Here is a 22,312-nt window from a genome sequence, read left to right as displayed (position 1 = left end):
GTTGGAGGGTTCATGTTTCCTGATTTCGAAACTTATAATAGTCAAGACAGTGATGCTGGCATACAGAGAGACATATAGATCAGTGGAGTGGGAATGAGAGTCCAGAAATAAACCCATATATCTATGGCCAATTGATTTTTGACAAGGGTCCCAAGACCATTCAATGAGAAAATATTAGTCTTCCCAATGAATGTTGCTAGGATGACTGGATATTCACATGCAAAAGAATGAAGTTGGATCCTTGCCTCACACCATATACAAAAAGTTAACTCAAAATGGTCAAATATAAACTCCATGATAGCATTCTTTCCCTCAGGCCTAGCACTGGCTTGTGCTCAATGTACATGAATGAGTAAATAAAGCATTTAGCACAGTCACTGGCTCACAGTAATAAATAATAATAGCAAACCCTTATATACCATTTATAAGCAAACCTTATATACCATATATACTGTATGCCACGTACTATTCTAAGTGCTTTGCAGAACTTTATCTCATTTTAATACATAGTGCTATCATCACCCCCATTTTCCAGATGAGAAAACTGAGGCACAGGTAGTGTAAGTAACCTGCCCAAACCACACAGCTATCAAATGGTCACACCAAAATTAAAACCCAGGTGGTCTGGCTCCAGAATCCCTGAAATAAATGTTGAGTGTGAATATGATCGTCATCATCATCACCATCATCATCAAGTTTGATTCATATCCAGGTATACTGATCCCACTTCTCCTTATGGTGTCTGAGCACACACTAGCATTTCTTGTCCCCCAGCATTAGATTTAAGGTAAGGATGCTTCCCAAGTTTCCAGTGTTCTGCTAGGAAGCGTATTCATTCTTTCATCCATCCATTCATTCATGTATTCTTTAAGCATACAAGGATCCCTACTATGTTCTAGGCCCTGTGCTGTATAGATATAGAAAGACATACTCTCTATCCTCAAAGATCTCAAAGTCTAGTAGGGAAGAGAATTATAATCCAGGTGGCAAGTACTGCAGTAGAGATTCATGCAAGGGTGCCGTGGAAGCAGAGAGGACCTAAGGGATGATGTGGATATGGGTAGAAGGAAGGACCTCTGAAAGCTTCCTGGAAGAACTGGTACCTAGAGAAGAATGTGGATTAATCAGGTGTAGGAGGGGACAGTGAAGTCAAGAATGAGGTTAAAGTATATGTACAGGCTGACAGGCCCGAGAGCCCTTGGGGAAACCCCGGGCACAGAGTCCAACATGACCAAAAGTCAGGCCACAGGGGGACCTGGAAAAGCTTACAAGGATCTAAGTGCCATACGAGTTTGCTCCAGAGCAACTGCCCAGCATTCCTGATCCACCTTACCCAACATTATTTTTCTTCGCAACATTTTTCACCATCTGACATATATCCTTGTTGTTTATGTACTATCCCTTCCCAATGGAATGTGAGCTCCCTGAGAGCAAGGACTTTGTTTTATTCATTGCTCTATCTCCTTTGCCTACCATATGCACACGTTTGTATTGCCTGGCTATAGTAGGCACCCAATAAACATTCTTAAGTAAATGAATGAGTAAAATAAAATAAATAAACTAATGTCCTGGGAGCTGTAGGGAAGACATAGACCATTAAGATCCAGGACCAACCCCCAGGAGCTTACAGGCTAGTGGGTGACCGAATCCACAGACATGAACACCTATCACACTGTCTCCTCTCTTCTTTCACCTCCTACCTTCTCTCCTGGAACTTTCAGACCATACCCTGACCATTCAGATTCCCTATTCCCTTGCCCACATTTCTCCACCCTTCCAAGACTTGACACTCCCTGACAGTGGCCCATGTTCCAACATACATTTGCCCACTCTCCTGGCTCTGCCCACCCAAAAATCTCATTCCTTATAGGTGCCTGCACCTGCTGTGTCTGCTGTATGTTGTTAGCATGATCAAACCAATTTTCACTAATGTATGAATCCTGGCCAGAGCGGTCTAGGGTATGTGATTTTTTTTAAAACACTTTGTTACAGAAACTTTCAAACATATACACAAACATATACACAGAGAGAAGAGGATAATGAACCCCTCATGTACCCGTCACCCAGCTTCAACAATTACCAACATTCTGCCATTCTTATTGCTTCCATTCCCCATTTTTCTTATTGCAGTATTTTAAAGCACATTCCCGGTACCACACCATTCCACAATCGCTGGCCTGTAAGTATTTCAATGTGTTTCTCCAACAGATAAGTACCTTTTGTTAACATAACTACAATACCAATATCAAACTCAACAAAATTAGGGGATCTTGGAGCAAGGTCATCTGATATCAGTCACTGTTGAGTTTTACCCGATTGTCTCGAAAATACTTTCTGTATGGATTTGTTCAAATCGGGATCCAAACACGGTCCACACATTAGGCATATGCTTTTTAGGATTAAGGTCACTTGGTAGAATTTCAGGCCTCATGGAAAAGTCAGGACTAATCAGCCCAAAGCCCCTCTGAACATCCCAGATTTCCTAACCCTACGAGCTTCAGGGTGGCCTCTCCCTGGCTTGGAGGAAGGAGCTAGTCATCCAAACTCCTCATCAGATCTTTGTTCCCCAATAAGGGATGTAGGGACCCATAACCTCAGAGTGGGATGGGGAGGGAAGAAAAAGGAGAATCAGAGAAGTGCCTTGCAACTAGCCTTCTGCTCTACCTCCTGTCCAGACAACCCCAGCCCCCAGCCCCATCCTGACTGACCTCAGAAATATTTGGTTCAGCTGTGTAAATGTAATCATAATTACAGTCATTCCTGGGAGCTGCTTTCCATTATGCCTAATTACAGTACAGCACAATAATCATTATGTGGTATCATTAAAGATGTGTCAGATTGACTTTGTCACGAGTTTTATTTGATTTCCATTCAAAACCGCTCCAGTACGCACAGCCCTCAGAGCTTGTTGCTCCTGGTCCCTACCAGGGAGCTAGAGACCAGCTGTCAGCAAGCCAGCAGCTGAGCATCTCATCCAGTTCCATCCTGTCCCCTCCTGTCGCATGCTCTCTCCTCCCCTCCCCTCCCATGCCATCCCATCCTTTCCACTTCTGTGTGTACTGGTTCCGCTGCAGCCCAGGCCGGAGGTGCCTGCCTGTCCTTCCTCTTTTCCCCTCCAGGGGCTGCACATCAGGGCTTGAGGCAGAATGATTCACGCTTACAAACAGAAACAACCCAAACAACAAAACCCTGCAGGCTCTGCGAGCATCAACTGCTGCTTGCCCTGTCCACAGGGATCTCATTCAAGCTTCTTTTTGACTCAAAGCATGCAACATCTTCATTATTCTCCCCGTTTGGGGGACAGGGAATGTGAGATAAGCCAATGTGTCCAAAGTCCCCGAGTTCACCGTTAGCAGAACCAGAACCAGAGGCTGTGACTGTTGGGCTGGAGCTACTGTGGGAGCCAAGGCCAGGTCAGACTCTGTCCGATGGGCATTCCTCTCTGCTCATGGGTGCATTTTCCATTTTCAAATGTACTAAATGATGCTGCTGGGCAACTTCCTGAGAAGCAAGCACATGAGAGCTGAGGGGTGGGGGTGGGGCTCACATTTGCAGGCTGTGGGAATCAAGCTGCTGGCCTGGACCAGGAGGCCTCCCAGGCCCTGGGACACTGTCAGGCTGCCTCTGCCAGCAGGTTTCTTGCTGCTTGCCAGCACCAAGGCAGTCACTAATCAGGTAAACCAGTGTGGAGGAAGCATGCATACCATATCAAATCTTTGCCTAACGAACATTCCCTCAGGGTCGTGTGCAGATCCAAGAAATGAATTCAGTGCATGTAGGCTCAAGTGCTCGTTTGTTCAGCCAGCCTTGAAAGAGGGCCATCTTTGTGCCCTGCTCTGTGCTAAGTAAAGCTACCATGGGCTTCTTGCTCCTGAGAGCTGCACTCACAGCCTAAGTTTGGAAGAAGGGCACGTAAACAAATGTGCCAGAGTGGGCCAGAGGGCTATAAAAGGCCTTGCGGAGGCACAGAGGAGGGAACAAGGAACTTCACCTAAGATGTTACATTTTAAGCTGGGTCTCGAAACCTGAGTAGGAATGGCCTAGGCTGAGAAGGGAGGGCCGGGCATCGTCTGCAAAAAGAATAGAGAGACAGGGAGATGCAACAGAGCATGAAGGAACCCAGGAGCCTTTTGCAGATGCAAGGTAAACAACTTGCCATTAATGTGTCTCGAGGCCTTAATAATTTCAAGTCAGACTTCCAGGTGGACCATCACTCTAGTTTACTGATTTGCCATGACCTTTGCTTCCCCACCCTGCTTTTGTGGCAGCCCTTTGGCTTTTTTGTAGTTTCTTTGCATTTAGTGTAAAAGCTGATGCTAAAATATGCTGTTTCAATTTGTTCATTCTAAATTTTGCACCGATCACATTGGCCCCCTGAATGGTTCAACTGTATGCTCTAGGTTTCTCGGAGAGCAAAAGGAGGCCTTTTTCTCCCCTAGAGTCAAACCCAAGGAAGCAGGGCCTGCTGTGGGGAGGGATAGCACAAAATCTCTAAGGACACCTGGACTCCGTGTGCTAGGCCTTTGCTGCCCTGTGTCTGTTCTCAACCAAATGGCCTGTTTGTTTAGCTGCTGACTGCCATCTTCATTAGCGCGACATTAAAATACTGTTGGTTTGGGACACCTGGCTGTCTCAGTGAGAAGAGCATGCAACTCTTGATCTTGGGGTCGTGGGTTCGAGCCCCACATTGGGTATAGAAATTACTAAAAAAAAAAATAAACTTCAAAACAAAACAAAACACGGTCGGTCTGAGTGTGGCAAGGTAATGAATTGTCCTTGTGTGAACTCTCAAATAAACTATTAGGGGACGAGCCACAGTGCACCTTTACTAATCTACCAAAGAGTATTAACCACATCTAGAACACTGAAGCGCCCCAACAGCCACAAGTTACGGCTTTTCTAATGAAAGTGAAACCCCCTCCATTTGTCTAGCCTTTAGAACTTTGCACAAAATTTCTTCCGTTGATCCTCGTAAACAACCCTTTAAAGTTGGCAGGGCAAAGATTTGTGTTCCCATTCTACCAATGTGGAGACTGAGTCTTGCAGGGTTAAGTGATTCCAAGCGGTTCCAGTGTTATTGCACACCAAGCTTTCAGTCACAGCGCTGGGAGCTTTCCTACTGCCCAGAGCTGCCTGCTGCTGAGCCAGCCTTTCACCCACATTGGGGTGGATGTGAGTAGAGGCAGTTCACTCATTCACGGGACAGCTGGCTGAGGTTAAGCACACAGTCTATAGGCTCCTTGCACCGTTCGCAGCACGCTTGCCTTAAGAACGACCTCCGGATGTTTGCCGTGTTAGGGCCAAACTAGCACAGTAGATAAAGAGCGACCTCAGGAAGCAAATAGCCCTCCAAGATATAAGTCATTTACTCCCTTCTTACCAGCAGGATCAGGTTCAACCTGCATAAATCTATTTTAGTGTATTTTAATTGCTTGTAAACTAAGTGTTTCCTGGATATGCCACTGACCATGAATGATTAGAATCATTTCAATGACTGGGTTTTCGAAAGTGAATGGGAGGGAGACAAAAAAGGGGCTGCTCAGAAGGGAGAGTCATTTGTTAGAAGGCTGAGTGGGAGCATTGTCTCAGCCTTCTCCAGTTTTGTATTTTTCATGATGTCACTAGAGCCGCCTGTTTTTCAGCTACTCTGGCTGCCCTTCATTTTTTATGCATCTCTCAAGTTAAGTAATGCCAGCTGCTGACAACGACCGGGCCCAAGTGGCCACATGTCCGAGTCATTCATTCGCTCGGCAGAGATGTACAGAGCACCTACTATGCACCAGGCCCATACCACAGTTCAGGGATCAAGAAGAGAATAAGGCCCAGTTCCCAAGCTTCAGGAGAACGCTGCCTAGATGGGGAGACAGGCATATAAACGAACAATTACACTCTAATGTGATAAGTGCTAGAATAGAGGGGTTGACAGTGAGCTGTGGGAATGGAGAGGAGGACCTTGCTCCATCTGGAGGAGTTGGGGCCGGTACAAGAGAGAAGCAACATTTAGCAAGGGCTCAAGGGAGGCAGAAGAATCAACCAGATAAAGAGCAGTGGGGACAGACACTACAGTTCAGTGTGGCTACAGTGTAGGGGCCATAACCTGGACCATGGTAGGAGATAAGACTGGAGAAGTCAGTGGCGCCAGACTGTAAAGGCCTTTGTATGGCCTGCTTTAGAGTTTTGGACTTGGTCCTGCAGTCAGTGGGGAGCCAACCACGGTTTTTAGGCAAGGGGAATGACATGATCAGATCTGAATTTCTGACAGAAAACTCAAGGAGGGCGGGGAGACCGAGAAATCAGTCAGAGGCTGACTCAGAGAGCTCCGCTTTGCTTTGCCTTCCCTCTGGACTCCAGAGAGAAGCTTCTTGCCTGCACATCTCTTTGCCTGCACGTCTATTACAGCACTTACCACAGAAAGTGTTAGAATTAGTGTTTGCACAGCTGTCTCCCCATCTACTCCTTGAGGGCAGAGGCTAAGTCGCATTCATCTTTTTGTGCCCAGAACCTGGTGCACAGGAGTGCTCAGGAGATGTTGGTATCAAGCGAATGAGGGAACAAATAAATCAATCAGTTCTAAGCAACTACAGCCCGGATTTGCCCCCAAGTAACCACTGTGATGGATACATCAGAGATAAATCCTACTCTGATGTATCAAGTCCATCCATGACTTTTCTCCTGACTCTGCCAAGCCCATCATTGTTCATCACAAAGACAGGACGTGCTATGCAGAGAAGACAAGAAAGTTGCTTACAGAGCTGTGCTGGTGCTGGTCATGACCCAGTACTCTGTTCTTTCTCATAAATTAATTTGTGATAATTTGTCTAAAATATATCTTCATTATCTTCATTCTGCTTCTTCTGCCTTTCTTACCTTCTCTCCCTTCCTATTTAAATCTTACTCATCCTTCAAGGCCAATTCAGTTGTTTCCCATCTCCTCCGGAAGTCTTACTCATTACCCATCGCCCACACTCAGAGTTAAGAATTCCCACTCGAGTTCCCATAGCTCAAGAGAAATGATTCACCTCTAACCTTCATCTCATTGTAGTTATTCCTGTAGCTGTCTGCCTTCTCTACTAGACTGCAAGCTCCTCAAGGCGAGGGATTGTCTGCTTCATCATTGTCTCCCCAGCACCTCCCACCTTGCATCCTACCTCAGCAGATAAACAGTGAGTGTTTTCAAACAATACCCAGAACGTATTGCTAGCTATCCGGCCGTCCCCTGAGAAGCAATGCCAGACTATGTCTTCTTGCACATGGTTAGATATGGGTTGGGTTTTATTTTTTTCATCTGACAAATAGAGAGGAAAAGAATCATTTGTCATCAAACAATGAGAATATCTCATAAAGATAGAGATCCCCTAATCTCAATCCCTGAATCCCATATCATTTCAGGTATTTTGAAAGCAGAAAATCCAGTGCCTCTAAATAAAGCACAAGCACACTGACCCATTCAGGGTCATAAGTGCAAACCTTTGCTGAGGAGCTTTTTGTATGATGGGACTCACCTATGGTGCTGAGTGAGCAAAAAGAGAAGATGAATGTTCTCTTTGGAAAGACTTATACTGAATTTGCTCCACTTGGAACACGTGAAGCATCACGTACCAAGAATTCAAGTTTTCCAGGTAGAAACGTCCAGCAGACAGTTATAAATGCAAGCCAGAGGCTGGGGATAAACACTGGATCCAGAGATGTAGGGTCGCTGCATAAAAGTGATTAAAACAACAGCAAAGAGTGTAAACTCTTGCAGAGAGAGAGAAAAAATGCTAAGAGCACTACCCAGGGCACCTACCTTTAAGAGACAGGTGAAAGAAGATGACTCAGGGAAGGAGACTGAGAAGGAACAGGGAGAGAGGTGGTGACGAGAGAGAAGATAATGCCACACATGAGGGGGTAGTTGATGACATGTGCTGGAGAGAGATCAAGCAGGATGAGTGATAACTGAAAAGAAGACATTAGGTTGGCAATTAGGAGGTCACTCTTGGTCTCCTAAAGGTGGGATAGCAAATATAAGGCACATATGAACACATCTCCCCAGCCCCCATGCTGACACCATGTACCCCCATGAATTACATGACAAACTGATCATGGCATTTTCTTGATGAACCTAGACACAGCCTTAGAATCCTTCCCAACACTGTACCCCAAGCAGCATCTACCAATCAATCAGAGTCGCCAACAAACTGAAATCTCTTTGTCACCCTTCTTCTAGAAAACAGTTCAGTGGAGGTGTGAGGAAGAAGACAGCCAGCAGTAGGTTAAAGTGTTTGAGAAATGAAGTGGTCAAGGTGGTGAAAAAAAGGGAGATTTTAAGAAGTTCGGCAGTGAAGGAATAGAGAGAGGGCAGTTGCTTGGAGTAATATAAACATCAAGCCAAGGCAGCACTTACTAATCCTCCAGTAGAATCCATTTTCAAAGTCATTGTAGTACTTGTCCAGCGGCAAGCCAGGTCAAGCAATATCCCTATACTCTCCCATCTTCCATTCCCACCCTAGGCTTAAAGAAGAGTAAATGAAAAAAAAAAAGCTTCATGTGTAGGCTTGTTTCCAAAATATTCATTTGATTAACAGAGACATATGTTATAACCAAAGTTGCACATATTTCTGAAGAAGGAATTCTCTCTAATCGTGGAAATTTGAGGATCACCAGTGATGTGGGGAAGATATTAGTCTTGGCCAGGACCCTTCTCCCAAATCCCTGAAACCACACCTGAAAGAAAACCTTGGCCTGCAGGGAGACCCCTGGTCAAGTGGCAGCCACCCTGTCCTTGTGTTTTCTGCCACGTCCTCTGTACCTCCTTCCTTCCCTCACCAGATGTACTCCATATTTATCTCTTCCCCTTTCTGTCACCTCTGTCCCCCTGCCTCTCTTTCCCACCACTTCCAATTTCTCATTCCCTCCTCTCTTCCATTTTATTTTTTTAATCCCTTTCATTTGGGGGTATCCTTCCCTTCTTGATCTCTCTACCCATGTTCTGGTTTCAGAGTTTGTAGATACAGAATAAGCTCTTCGGAACTCACTCATTCAGTCTCAAGGGGCATTTGTAAAGAAATCCAGTTTTACTACTGTCCATTACAGGCAGAACTCCTGTTTCTTTGCACAGTTGATAAATCACAATAATAACAATAATAATAATAATAATAATAATAATAATATCATCTAGCATGAGGTAACATTTACTATGCTCCAGGCACTGTTCTAACTCTATAAGGTACATAAGACAACAACTCTATAAGGTACATTCTGTTATTGTCCCCATTTTACAAGAAAACCAAGACACAACAGTCCAGTAACTTGCCTAAGGTCATACAGCTAGTAAACAGTGGAACAAAAATTTAGGGCTCATCCCGTAATGCTCCAGAAATTCCACTTTTCAACTATGCCGATTGCTTTGTGGTGCAATGGAAAGCCCACTGGGCTGAAAGTCCGAAGCCATGGGTTCAAGTTCATATCTGTTACTCAGCACCTAATAGAATGCGCACACACACAAACTCACGCATACACAAATAACACACACACACAAATTACTATGGATTGACCTTAGTGAATACATAATACACTAAAGGGCCATATGTATATATGTGTTCACGAAACCGCTAAGTACTTTAGCTAATGAAATAAGACTAGTTAATACTGGGGGCGCCTGGGTGGCACAGCGGTTGGGCATCTGCCTTCGGCTCAGGGCATGATCCCAGCGTTGATGGGATCGAGCCCCACATCAGGCTCCTCTGCTATGAGCCTGCTTCTTTCTCTCCCACTCCCCCTGCTTGTGTTCCCTCTCTCGCTGGCTGTCTCTATCTCTGTCAAATAAATAAATAAAAAATCTTTAAAAAAAAAAAAGACTAGTTAATACTGGACATATGCTTTGTTTAAATGTAATTGGTGTTCAAATAAGCTAACATTCCCCAGGTTTACCTGATTATTTTGCTTAATAAACTTTTTTCTATACCAACAGTTAAAATGCCATTAAAACATCTGAATAATTAAACTGTTTCCATGACCTACTTCATTCAAACATTTCTTTTTTTTTTAATGATTTTTTATTATGTTAGTCACCATACAGTACATCCCTGGTTTCTGATGTCAAGTTCGATGAATCATTAGTTGCGTATAACACCCAGCGTACCATGCAATACGTGCCCTCCTTACCACCCATCAACGGTCTATCCCAGTCCCCCACCCCCCTCCCCTCTGAGACCCTCAGTTTGTTTCTCAGAGTCCATAGTCTCTCATTCAAACATTTCTTGGCAGTGGTATTTGAGCCTCACCACAAAACAGTTCTTAAGTGCTGACTCTGTGTCTAAGGGCTGACATGAGTACTGCAGGTGTTATACAGATATAGTCTAGATGGGATGCTCGTTTCCAGCTCCATGTTCACCATGGTAACATCTTATCTCCAATAGCCATATCTTCCCGACCTCCCTCGGTCATACTCCAGACACTCCTACTTCCCCATTCCCCTGCCTACAAGCAATTGCCTTTGATGTGCTGCTTCCTGCCAGTTCAGTCCAGCAACTGATGGGGTTATTATTTTTGTTTGTTTGTGTTATAAAGCCATGGCAATAAAATTTACTCCTAATAATACCACCGCAATTTTATGTTCTTAAAATGTACCATAAATGATACATATAATAGCTGAATTTCCTGTAAACAGAGATGTTTTTTTCTGGAGAAAGGAGAGCTTTTTTGTTTCCATCATGGTTGGGCCAAGGTTCTTTGATGGAGTAATTGGTGACATAGGAAAGACTGAGAAGCATCATGCAAGAGTATATTATGGTTCAAAGCGCTGGTGCTGTGTTATTCCGGTTGTGATGAATTCTGTTCACAGAGCAATTCAGGACAAGAAATGCTCTTCCTGGTTAGGAAATAAGAAACTAAAACTCCTAAAATAACAAACCTGCAGCACAGTCACCAGCTAACATCCCCAAATGAAAGCAGAATAAAGCCTCAGGGATCTGCAAGAGGGACTGGCACCGACCTTGGGCTCACCCTGGTGGAATCAAGTCTAAGTTTTAGGAAAAGCTAAACCTTGAGTTAACAATAAAAAATTTGAGAGCTACTTGGAGTATCATAAAAAGAGGGCTGACTAGAAGCAGTATCACTCTATCCTCCTCCCGATTAGGAGAGAGGAACACTAGGTGAGCCCCAGGAACATATTGACAGCATGGCAAATGTATTCCTTTAAACATCTTCCTCATGCTGAATCTCATCCCTAAGACTGTGAGATTTCACTTTCCTGTTCCTTTTCTTCCTCTCTGGCTGCTCTCTTTCTGCCTATTCACTAGATCTTTTGATCCCCTTACCACCTTCGTCCTCAGCCATGACCTCACTTCCATACACCACCATCACATCTTCAGCTGCCTGCTAGACATAGTGACCCAGATTCCCTTCTGTAATCTCAAACCCCACTAAACCCAATCCCAACACCTTCCCTTAGCCACACTAGCTCTTCCTGCTAATTTACCCCAGCGCTGTCAGTGGCACGGGAATTCTCCCACTTTGCCAGACTCAAAACATAGGAGGCAGCATTGACTTCTCCCTTCTCTCCTTTCCTCCCCAGCCAGTGAATTACCAAAGTCCTGGTGACTCTACCTTTACAATGTCTCTTTCCCATTCTCTCCATCTCCACAGCAATCACCCTTGTTCAAGCCCTTGTTATCTGTCTCTTGAACTATTGCAAAAGCCTCCACACTGGTCAGCCAGCCTTGCTATGCTTGCTCCCACGTTTCCTAAGGCACAGATCTAATCCTCAGGCTGCCCCAGTGCCTGTCATGGCAAGCCCTGTCTCCTCAACCTGGGATTCAGGCCTCCTCCCCTGCTCTCCTTTACCAACTTCAGCTAACTTTATAGTACTTGCTGGTCCCCAGATTTGTCCAGCCTTCTCTTGCCTCCACTGACTACCTCCCACCCTACCCCATTCCTGCCTGTTTGCAATCACCCTGTCTTTCAAGACCCTAATTCTCTCTACTGGATGCTAACCTTCTCAGAATCCCAGAAACCTTTTATATCCTCCATTCAAGAACCATGCATTGAGCACCTATTCTTTTCCAGGCCCTGTGCTCGGAGCTGTAGGTAAGATAAATATGAATAAAACACTATTCTTCCCTTGTGGAGCCAGAAAGACAAACATAACTAATTCTAAATCCCAATCAGGCTGCCTCTGACTCCCATCCTATGGGCCCTTCTCCTCAGCCTGTAAATATACTTGAGAACTTCCCATCTTAAATCACCCACCCTACCTCAACCCCACCCCTCTGTCAAACTCCTAAAATAAAAAGTGTATTCGTACCATCATTCTCATCTCCACTTCCTCCTGTTCTGACTTTCCAGTCCTTGTCCACACCCTCCACTGACTTGGCTACAGCAAAGCTCTCCTTCCCATGGACATATCAGAAGACTGCCCTCTTTTTACTTAATCTCTCTGTAGTATCTCAAATTGTTGCCAGAACTGTTTCCACTCCCTCTGTCCACCTCTGAAGTATTGGCTGTTCCCCCTGATTCTTTCCTTGCCTCTCTTCCCTTCTCATTCTGTAGCAAGCCTCCCCTGCCAGCCAAGGCAGTTCCTTGGCAATTCTCGTCCAATTCTTTTATGTCACTGACGACTCCCAAATCTCTTCATGCATATCCTATAGCATAGGCCCAACCTCTGTCCTAGATACTAGAGCGCCATATCATTAGGATCCTGACCCTCAAAATGCTTCTTGCTGAACTCCGCACACATACATACACCTTACCTCGAGCCCCTGTCCTCTGCCTGGACTCATCTCGTTAATGCGTCTCCTGCACAGTCAGAAATCCTTGACTCTCTCTTCTTCCTTACTTTCCACATCCACTTCATTGTTTAGTCTTATTAATGATATCTTTTCAATTTTTCAATCTCTCCATTCCTCCCACAACTGTTATGGTTCCAACCCAGATATCACTCATTATGGCTTTAGCACCAGCCTTCTCACTGGTCTCCCTACTTGCATTCCTCCCCTCGGATGCTCTTCCATTCTCTACACTGTAGCCAATGAGTCTTCTAAAGGACACAGCTGACCTATCCATTCCTTCATTTATAAGCTCCCCCAAGTCTTCATTTCCGTATCCCGCAAATAGTTATTTACCAACTGTTTCGGGAACTGGCAATACAGTGGGGAGCAAAACAATGTTCTGCCCTCATGAACCTTCTAGTCTGGAATAAGGCCAAATGCCTGAGTGTGGGGAGGGGGCAGCACCCACTGTGAAACTCCTGCCTGCCTCCCCTGCCTCGTGTCCTAATTCTCCTTACACCCTACCCTCAAGCCATATCAAATCAATTTCAATGCCTAAAATGTGCTGTTCTGTTCCACACTCCCTGCCTTTGCCCAGGTTCTCTTGGGAATGCCTCCCTCCCAACGACCATACCCTATTTGCAGACCCCCCCCAACACACACACAATCACTTCTTCCAAAGTAATTTAGAAGCTCCTATGGGTAGTGCTGACCTCCAGAATGACCTGGGTTCAAATCTCAGCACTACACATGCTGTGTGACCTCTGTTATCTGACTATTCTGCACTTCAAATCTTCATCTTAAAATGGAAATAATTACAGTACCTCCGTAGGGGTTGGTTGTGAGAACTAAGTTAGTCAATCCATAAAAAGTGCTGAGACACTTTAGGTGCCCGACACACATAAGCCTTCAATAAATGTTTTTATTACTTTTATCTTTAGTATTATTGTTGTACCTCTCATCACACTGTTCTATAATAATTCTTCCAACTAAATATGTCTTACTTACTGTCTTTGTAACCCATGAACTTACTTCGTCAGCCACATAGTAGGTACTTAATAAATGTTGAAGGAAGGATAAAAGTATTGGCGGCTCCAGGTCTGTGGCTTGGTTTCCTGTGACCAAATTGGACTATGAGGGAATAAAAACAAATCTAAGACTTCTTCTGAGTATCTTCTTGACCAAATATCTAAGTGCACACTGTTCGCATTGCGTGAGCAAGAGCTGGAAAGGATGACCCAGAAAAGGGCCTTGAGCTGGGCTGACCTGAATGAGAACTGAGCTATTTCATTTCTTTATTCATTGACTCTTGGGTCAAGAAACGACCAACTACCCTAAAGTCGCCATTGCCTTCAGTTCTCAGCCCCACTTCATACTTTCCATTTGCCTCCTTTCCACTACTATGTTCCCCTCAAAAATGTATAAACTGAAACTCAGAAAGCAAAAGGAGTGCTGAGGGAAAAGGGGAAGGGGTGGAGAAGGGTTAGCACCTCCCTCCTTCCTTTGCTGAGATCAAAGCCAGCGTTTTGACTGGGAGGCCAGCTGGCCTCTTTCATCCCCGCTCCACCTGTCTGGGAATGGGATTGCTGCTTGCCCATTTCCTTTCCTCTTCTGGGCTGCAGGGCAGTTTCAGGGTGGGGCCTCAAGCTATTTCTAGTGCTGGCCAAATCCCTCCACCCCAATATCTCCTTGGCCTTATGTGATCAGATTTCCTTTCCACCTCTCCAGTAACAAGTGGCAGGAGCACAGGGCAGGAAACTGTGAGAGAAGTCAGTTTCTCAACAGGCCCTAGGCGGAGCTAACGGTTTGGGCAAGTAGAGGGGACGCTTGGGCTGCTGGGCTTTGTCCAGCAGGAGAAACAGGTTCTTCTTTCCGCATAGCCACCCCAAGTACTTGGCCCAACGTCCCCCAGGGCATGGGTGAGGCACCAGTTAGGCCAGGGCCTCTTGCCTTGGGAGAAGGGAATTCACATTTACTGAAGTCCTACTATGTTCTGGGCCCTGTGCTAGGCCCTTTTGTCTATATCATCTCAGGGGTTTCGAACAACCCAGCCAGGTCAGCATTTATGATCGTCCTGCTGGTAGCAATGACAAAAGAGAGATTAAGCAGCTCGCCTGAGGCACATGACTAAATCCTGATAGAACACCCAGCTCTGTCTGACTCTAAAGCCAGTGCTCTTTCCACCTCATCATGCCACCTCAAGAGTCCAGAAAAGCTGTTAATGCTATGAGTTGGCTCTTTGCATTATTCCACAGAATTAAATGAACAGCCAGCTAAATCTTTTGTGAATGAATTTCATTCAACATAACTTTAAAATAAGGGTTTAAGGAGAACCTTTGATGACTTGAGTTCAATTCTACAAAGAATGTGACAGAAGCTTCTCCCTCTGCAGAGTTTATAGTCTAGTAGAAAAGAGTTAACAAGTGCCAAAATGAAAGCATAATACAACACAGAAACAGAGAAATGCCATGAGAGAGACAGAGGGGGGAATAGGGCAACACCTTTGCCTTAGATATAAGCCTCTGCCTTCTGGCTACCCATCACTTCCCTCAGCCTCAAACAGAGCCTCCTAAGGCTGGGACCAGCCAGCTGCCATGTCGAACTGGATCACAAAACAGGGACTTTCTTAAATCATATGTGGCCCTCAGCCTAGGAAGGACCTGGGAATACTGTGTCATTGGCAAAGGTGGAGAGATGTTTAGGAACCCAGACTTGGTTATTACCTGCAGCCGGCCTGCCTTGGCAAAGAATGGGTCATTCAGGGGTTAGTTAAAGCCAGGTGCTAACTCAGCCAGATCAAGAGGCTCAGGCCCAGTCAGACTGAGGTCTGTTACAGAGGAGTCAGTTGTGGCCCCAGCTGCCCGTCTCGCAACCATGTACTCTTGGTCAAAGAAGGAACTAAAGCGGGAGAGTACGGGTAAACACGTTGTAGGCATTCACAAATGCGGACGTACTGTTTCCAACCCTCGGCCCTAAACAGACAGCTCACAACATGTCTTGCTGACAGAGGATCAGCAGAGATCTTCTGCCTTCAGAGATGGAGGCAGAACATTCCCTCCTCCTGCATCTCAGTGAGGCACCCTGCCTCTGATGTTTATAGCACTTTGATGCGAGGGGTGTGGGTCCTCTCCCCGAGTGACTACTTCATTGCAGCTGCCTTTCTTCTACTGCTCTCTCTAAACCCGTCTTTTCATACCTGTGAAATGAGCGTACTACTTGACACCCTCTGGAGGAAAAGAGGTCACCTAAGGAGACAGGGCAACACCTGTTGGAAGCCTTCTCTTCCAGAGCCAAGCCCACGAGATCCTCGAACTTGGACTGAGGGGCCCTCCTTAACTCAAAATACAAACCCCTTAGAGATCGTTCCACAACCTCTCCCATGGTGCCTGATATACATCCAGACTCTTAACAAGGATGATCTGGTGGCAGTGGCAATAACCCTGGGCTTCTCTGAATGACATCAAATTCAGGACACATATCCAGATCCCTTTTTTCATGCACTCTCTACCATTTTTCCCATGGAATTTGAATCCCCCTGTTTTACTTACTGCCTAACAATATGACTATTGAAAGCACATAATGCTAAGGACCATATGCTCTCTCTCCAGAGAGTATGCACAAATACTATTTCTGTTAAAAACTAAACAGAAATAGTAGTTGTGCATACTTCCCATTCAAGGTCTTATCCCAATTGAATGATTCCCTTTGTCGTGGAGTGTTTTTCCCCAAGCAGGCCCTAATAGAGGAGCTGAATCAGATATTGTGACTTACGAAAGGTCATAAGGAATCATCTAGTGAGCTAGAAATAGAATCCAAAAACCTTTATTTTGATCCCCTGAATTTAAAAAAACAAATAAACTCAACTACAGAGAAAGGAAACCTGGAGAAATAGGCTTGCTTGACGTTCCCAGGTCAGGGTGTTCAGGGCAATCAAAACGAGCAGGCAACTGCCACGGTCTGTGAGGATCAAGGGTGAGTAAGACATAGGGGCTGCCTGCCCTCAAGGAGCTGACAACGCAGTGCAGGGAGATCAGGTCACTGTTGAAAAAATCTCTATCCAGTGCAGAATGTGCTTATGAAGACCCAGTGTATCCCAGCAGAGGTCTTGCCCATCCTCATCGTCCCCCAGCAGCCAGCACAGTGACCCACGTGTGATAGGCAGGCAGCACTGTTTGTTGAACAAGGGCCAAAAAAAAGGTACCAACAGAACACTCTGGGGGTTGGTGGAAAATAAGGGACAGCTTTGTGAAGGAGGTGACATTTGAGCTGTGCCTGGAAGGATGGGGAGGTTTTTCACAGGCAGCAGGAATTGAGGGGAGGGCCTTTGCAGCGTGAACAAAGAGCAATGGCAAAGATCCTGGGGGGGGGGGGACAAAGCATGGTGAGATTTGGGAGAGCCCGGAGCAGGCCAGTGTGGCTAGAGAACAGGGGACAGTAAGAACTAAGGCAGGAGAGAAAAGTTGAGACCTGAGCAGAGAGAACCTTGAACAACAAGCTAAATAATTTAGCAGTGAACTGTCACTGGAGGTTTTGAACAAGAGGAATGGTACCACCAGGACAGGGCTTCCTGCTGCATCATCCTGCCCGGCCCACCTGGGCCTCACTTGCCTTGTCAATAGCGGTGGTTTTCTTTTGATTGTTCTGTGTGTATGTGGTTTGGTTTGGAGGTTTTCTGTGGTTTAGTTTGTTTTTTGGCCTTTCCCTTTTCCTTACAGTTTTTCACAGCATATGGTCCTGATTATGTGTTGGAAATCACGCCAAGCTGCCGGCCAGACCGCAATGAGCCCCACCGAGTCCAGCAAATCCTCAACTACATCAAAGGTGAGCACCACCCCTCAAGCCCTGCCCTCCTCATTCCACCCAGCTTGCGGTGGCCCATCAGTGGGGGCTTCCCCAAATACCATTTGTCTTTTGGTGGCTAATCATTTCGCAGACTTAGAAGAGAAACATCTTCTTGGCCTGATAGCTTATAGTTGGAATTCCACACTGGCCACTCTGATTGAAATTGTCATTTGGCCAGCTAATGTCACCTTCAGAGGGACAAAAGGTTTATCTTGAGGCACGTCCAGTGAAAAACCAGTTCTCAAGTGTGCCCTGGAACCCTTTTTCTTTTAAAAGAGCAACAGTAAAATCCTCTTTAAGATGAGGGAAGTTCAAGCCAGTTCAGACTTAGGGTAAGGGGAGGAGGGGCTCACAGGCATTGTGTTCCAGTGTCGTTCCTTGGTCCAATATGGCCTTGAGAGACTATGGGCCTACCTTGGATAGTCAGGATTCTGGTGCCCTGAGAGTGGACTCCCCAGTCTTACCCAGAGCACTGGAGCCCTATCCTGCCCTTCCCTATTCTGGCTTCTGGCAGGGGGAAAATGGCAGTCATCAGGTTATTATAATCTTGATCACACTGTCCACTAGCTGTTTGGGGATGCTGCCCTTAGCTTTCTGGTAGAGCCCCTCTCCCAACCCCAGCTGCTACTCCACAACTCAATTCACTTTCTCTACAATATTGTAAAATCATTTTGGCACCCATTTTCCTGTTGAATTGAATTTGTATGCATGTGTGCGTATTTTTTGGATCCTAATAATCTGTAGAGTTAAGAGGCTAAGGGTATCATATTGCTCACCTTGGAGAGTGAAATCCCATGTTTATTCATATAATGACTGAGAGAGCAGCAATTCCCCTACTTTTGACTCCCTCGTTGAAATAGAATCCAGCATGAAAAGGAGGCCTGTTCTATACCAGAGTTAGTCTGAGGGAATGCATTGTGTCCTAGAGGGTCTTTGCTGAGGGTTATATTAAGGCCCTAACCTCTAGGAGAGTCCAGTCTGTTACAGCAGCCAAGTCCTTAGGCAGGGACTCCACGTCCCAGGCTCCTTTGGCCAGAGAAAATTTTCTAAGCTCACAAGTCATAGACTTGTAAAGCTATGTTCACAGCAATGCTTATTGCCTCTCAGAGGTGTCCCGTAGCCCTCAGCCTTCTCCTGACCCTGTAGTTTCAAGCCACCTCCCTCTGGCTTCACGGTGGATACCAACCCCACAAATCTTCACTTCCTAACCAAATCCTCCTCCCCTGGACAGTCTGTAAGGCCTTTAAACTCTTTCTACTCCTGGCCCTTTGCCAGTCCTTCTCACTGTGCTGCAGCCCTGATTAACACCAGGGCTCCCGCCCTAATTTCCTCCTGCCCCTCACAGACCCAGGACACCTTTCCTGTTTCCTTTGGGACTGACCCTGGACCAACTTCTCTTACCCCTCTTCCTTCAACCTTGCCATTTTCCCCCCATCCAGCCTCTAAATCCTGGTAGAGCACAGACAAACCAATAGAAACAGAGAAACTAAACAAGCCTCTGAAGCTTCTTGCTCACACCTGCGTATGTGCAGATATCTGTATGCCCTCATGCTTTCCTGCACACGTAGCCAGACACATATCTCCAGAGTGGTGACATCTTGCTATTGAGGAAATGGAAATGACAAGCGAGAGAAGACATAAGGAAGGTAATTCAAAGGGAAGAGAACTAGGAAAGTTAAGATAACCCAAAAGAGGAATACATTTTTAAAAGACCTGAGATAAAAGATTAGTTTGAGGGTTGGGGAAAAAATAATAGACAGTCGTAGAGGACATGTAAATTACATGTAAGTCAAGATTTTTTAAAGATCCTAACAGGTCAAAGCAGCATTTTGATTGTAGCACAATGACATTAAGCTGGGAGAAAATGTACGGAGCAGGAATTGGGTCCTCAGAAGCAATTAGACACACGCAAGATGGAAAGATGTGGCTCAGCAGTGTTTTGTGTGAAGGAGCTAGGGATTTTAGCCAATGTGGACCTCAGTGTGAGTCTCCAGGACAAGTTGGCCTCCAGAGGTACTGATGCGATATCAACCTCGGTGTAAAAGAGCATGCAAATAGAAGCATGCTACTGGTCAGTCAGGATGGGGAAAGGACTACAGACCAGGCTCCAAGAGGTCTGGTTGGAGGCGTTGGGGCTTTTGGAGGAAAGAAGACCTAGGGGGACGTGGTCTTTACTTCATATCTCTGAGAGGCTGTCCCAGAGCAGAGGGTATAGACGGAGTCTATGTGGCCACGGGGCACAGAGCTAGGACCCATGGGTAAATATTCTAAAAAGGCAAATGTGTATTCAGTAGAAGGAGGGATTTTCTAATATTTTGAGCTGTCCAAACGAGCAGGCTGCCCAAAAAGGAATGTTGCTGGAGACATGCAAGTAGAGCCTAGATAGTCACTTGACTATCATATCATAGAAGGGCTCCTGCATTGGGGGAGGGTGGTTGTACTAGAGTATTGTTAAAGCTCCTTCTAATCCTAAGATCCTAGGATGCTGTGTGTTAAAAATGAGAAAATAGAAAAACAATAAAAAGAATATGATGAGAGTGCAGGGGTTGGTAGATGAGTCACAGTTGTTGGGGCGGGGGTGGGGGGGAGGTAATACTGTGTAGAGGAAAGAATTGATGAGAAGAAAAGAAATTAAATGACTGAGAGTGGGTGGGGAGGAGCCAGGGAGGGCGGACAGCAAGTAGACTGGCTATAGAACACTAGGAATGTTCAGATTTTCCATTTAGCCATCTCTTTCGTATTGACAAAGTCCTGTGTTCTAGCCATGCAAATGAGCAGAGCACACAAGTCCAGCACCAAAAAGAAATTCAGCTAAACCAAGAAGAAATGAGGCTAGAAAGAAGTCCAAATGTTGCTAAAAATGGCCAGGCTAACCTGCTATACTGAGACCATGCCCCTCCAGCCTGGTGACGCATGCTGCCATCAGATAGTGCGTTGCCATGACAATGGTCAGTGTGGAAAAGCTGCTGAATTTTCTACATTCTGAAAGATTTTCCTGAACCTGCCTACATGACTTGTCATTTGTTCTTGCATATAAAAACCTCAGCGAGGCTGGCCATTTCTCGCTGTGTCTCTTGCCCTCCTTCCCCCATGTTAAAAACAAAGGAAGAGGGAGGCGTGGATTGATTTGGGAGGATGGAATGGCAATGATGGAGTGGCTGAATTGAGCCCCACTCTATGGCAGGGAGTTTAGCCAGCATGTCTCAGTTGAATTTGTTCAGCCTTTGAGCTTGGGTTTTTTTCTCTTTCTCACCACAGCCCTTAGAAGCATGAAAGATGGGATTTTTAACCTACTGAAGATCAAACCTGGGGAGGTTCCTCTGAGAGAGATCCATTCCATGTGCCACAGGTTGACTGGAGGGAAAGGCAAAGTTAGACCTCACCTTGTCCCATCTTTACTGCCCATTCGTCTTTCCAAGAGGGAAAAAAAGACAAAAAGAAAACCATGGAGAGTCAATTCAGGTTGTTAGCTTTATACAGGAAAAAGCTATGTTTTGCTCTAACAAATTGCTCTTCTCATACCAGTGAATCTCAAAGATCTGTGTCAGTGTTCACAAGGAAGTGTGGCTCGCTCAGCCTAGCTCATGCCCACTACTGTAAAATCATCCTCACACCATCTTCATGTGCTCGAACTTGTTTGCCTTTCCTCTGGTTGACGTACTGCAGAAGAGTTGGCTCACACTGAACCTTCCAGAGTTGGAATGGTGTTGATGTGATCAATTCCCAGGGGTGGCTAGCTCCCCAAGCCTGCCCTGGCTCTGTGTGAGGAAACAGGGGTAGAGTTTTTCTAGTCCCTGGTACTGATGACATTTGAATCGAGTAAAGGTCTCTAGGGGGCCAGAAGCTTCTTGTTGCAACGCAGACCCAACCTTCTGTGGCGGAGTGCAGAGGGAGGGTGAGTTGTGCATGTGCGAGTGTGTGTTGGCATTGTAATTGGAGGTTACAGCTCACTTGCTCTGAGTTCCCAGACTGTATCCCAAGTTTTCTTGGAATAGAAAAGGAGATAAATAGGGCCAGAAGGTAAGAAGGAGGAGGAGGGGGAGGACACAAGAGGAAAGAGAAGGCCTCGTGCAGATCTGCCTTTTCTGACCTGTAATGAAGGAGGCTGAGTTGGCATCTTACACAGTGCAGGACTGGGGAGATGGACCAGCCAACTGATGTGGGTATAGGGGAGAGACAACACAGGTGAAATAATAAGAACAATAGCTACTACCGATTTTACAGATGAGGAAACTGAGGCTCAGAGAGGTTAAATGACTTGGCCAAGGTCACATTTGTTCATTCATTCAGCAAGCAATTACTAAGCACCTACTTTGTGCCACACACTGTGCTAATTAATAGGTGGTAGAGCACACACTTGAACCCCGGCCTTTCTGAGTTGGGGCTTTGGAGTCAGGCTGCTTGGCCTTTCTAGTGCCCCTCTTCTCTTCGAGGTGTTGCCCTGCCAAGTCTATTCATCATACCTCATTTTTCCAGTCCCATTTTTTTTAAACCCCCTTGCTGGGGCACCTGGGTGGCTCAGTCGTTAGGCATCTGCCTTTGGCTCAGGGCCTGATCCCAGGGTCCTGGGGTCAAGTTCCGCATCGGGCTCCCTGCTCTGCTGGGAGCCTGCTTCTTCCTCTCCCTCTGCTGCTCCCCCTGCTTGTGTTCCCTCTCTCACTGGCTGTCTCTCTCTCTCCATCAAATAAATAAATAAAATCTTTAAAAAAATAAATAAAACGCCC

The 22,312-nt window shown here is 45.8% G+C and overlaps 1 protein-coding gene across 7 annotated transcripts in view; it reads left to right on the top strand.

Annotated features, from left to right (window-relative positions):
• The window catches only part of HDAC8 (histone deacetylase 8), a 210,473-nt gene that overhangs the window by 165,200 nt on the left and 22,961 nt on the right, over window positions 1-22,312 (top strand). For 3 of the 7 annotated variants that reach the window (XM_034649631.1, XM_034649628.1, XM_034649627.1), the window contains 2 exons: window positions 17,462-17,567; window positions 20,847-21,050. The exons of 1 other annotated variant lie outside the window; for it this stretch is intronic. In XM_034649631.1, coding sequence (XP_034505522.1) covers window positions 17,462-17,567; window positions 20,847-21,050 — 310 coding nt within the window. Of the gene's footprint in view, window positions 1-2,130; window positions 2,180-7,042; window positions 7,164-17,461; window positions 17,568-20,846; window positions 21,051-22,312 lie in introns of those variants that run through there. 3 more of the 7 variants (XR_004622423.1, XR_004622424.1, XM_034649629.1) reach the window with 3 other exon arrangements.

This window comes from Ailuropoda melanoleuca, chromosome X (genome assembly GCF_002007445.2).
Source record: "Ailuropoda melanoleuca isolate Jingjing chromosome X, ASM200744v2, whole genome shotgun sequence".
Taxonomy (NCBI): domain Eukaryota; kingdom Metazoa; phylum Chordata; class Mammalia; order Carnivora; family Ursidae; genus Ailuropoda; species Ailuropoda melanoleuca.
Note: the sequence above shows the minus strand (reverse complement) of the source record. Positions and strands in the feature narration are given on the sequence as shown.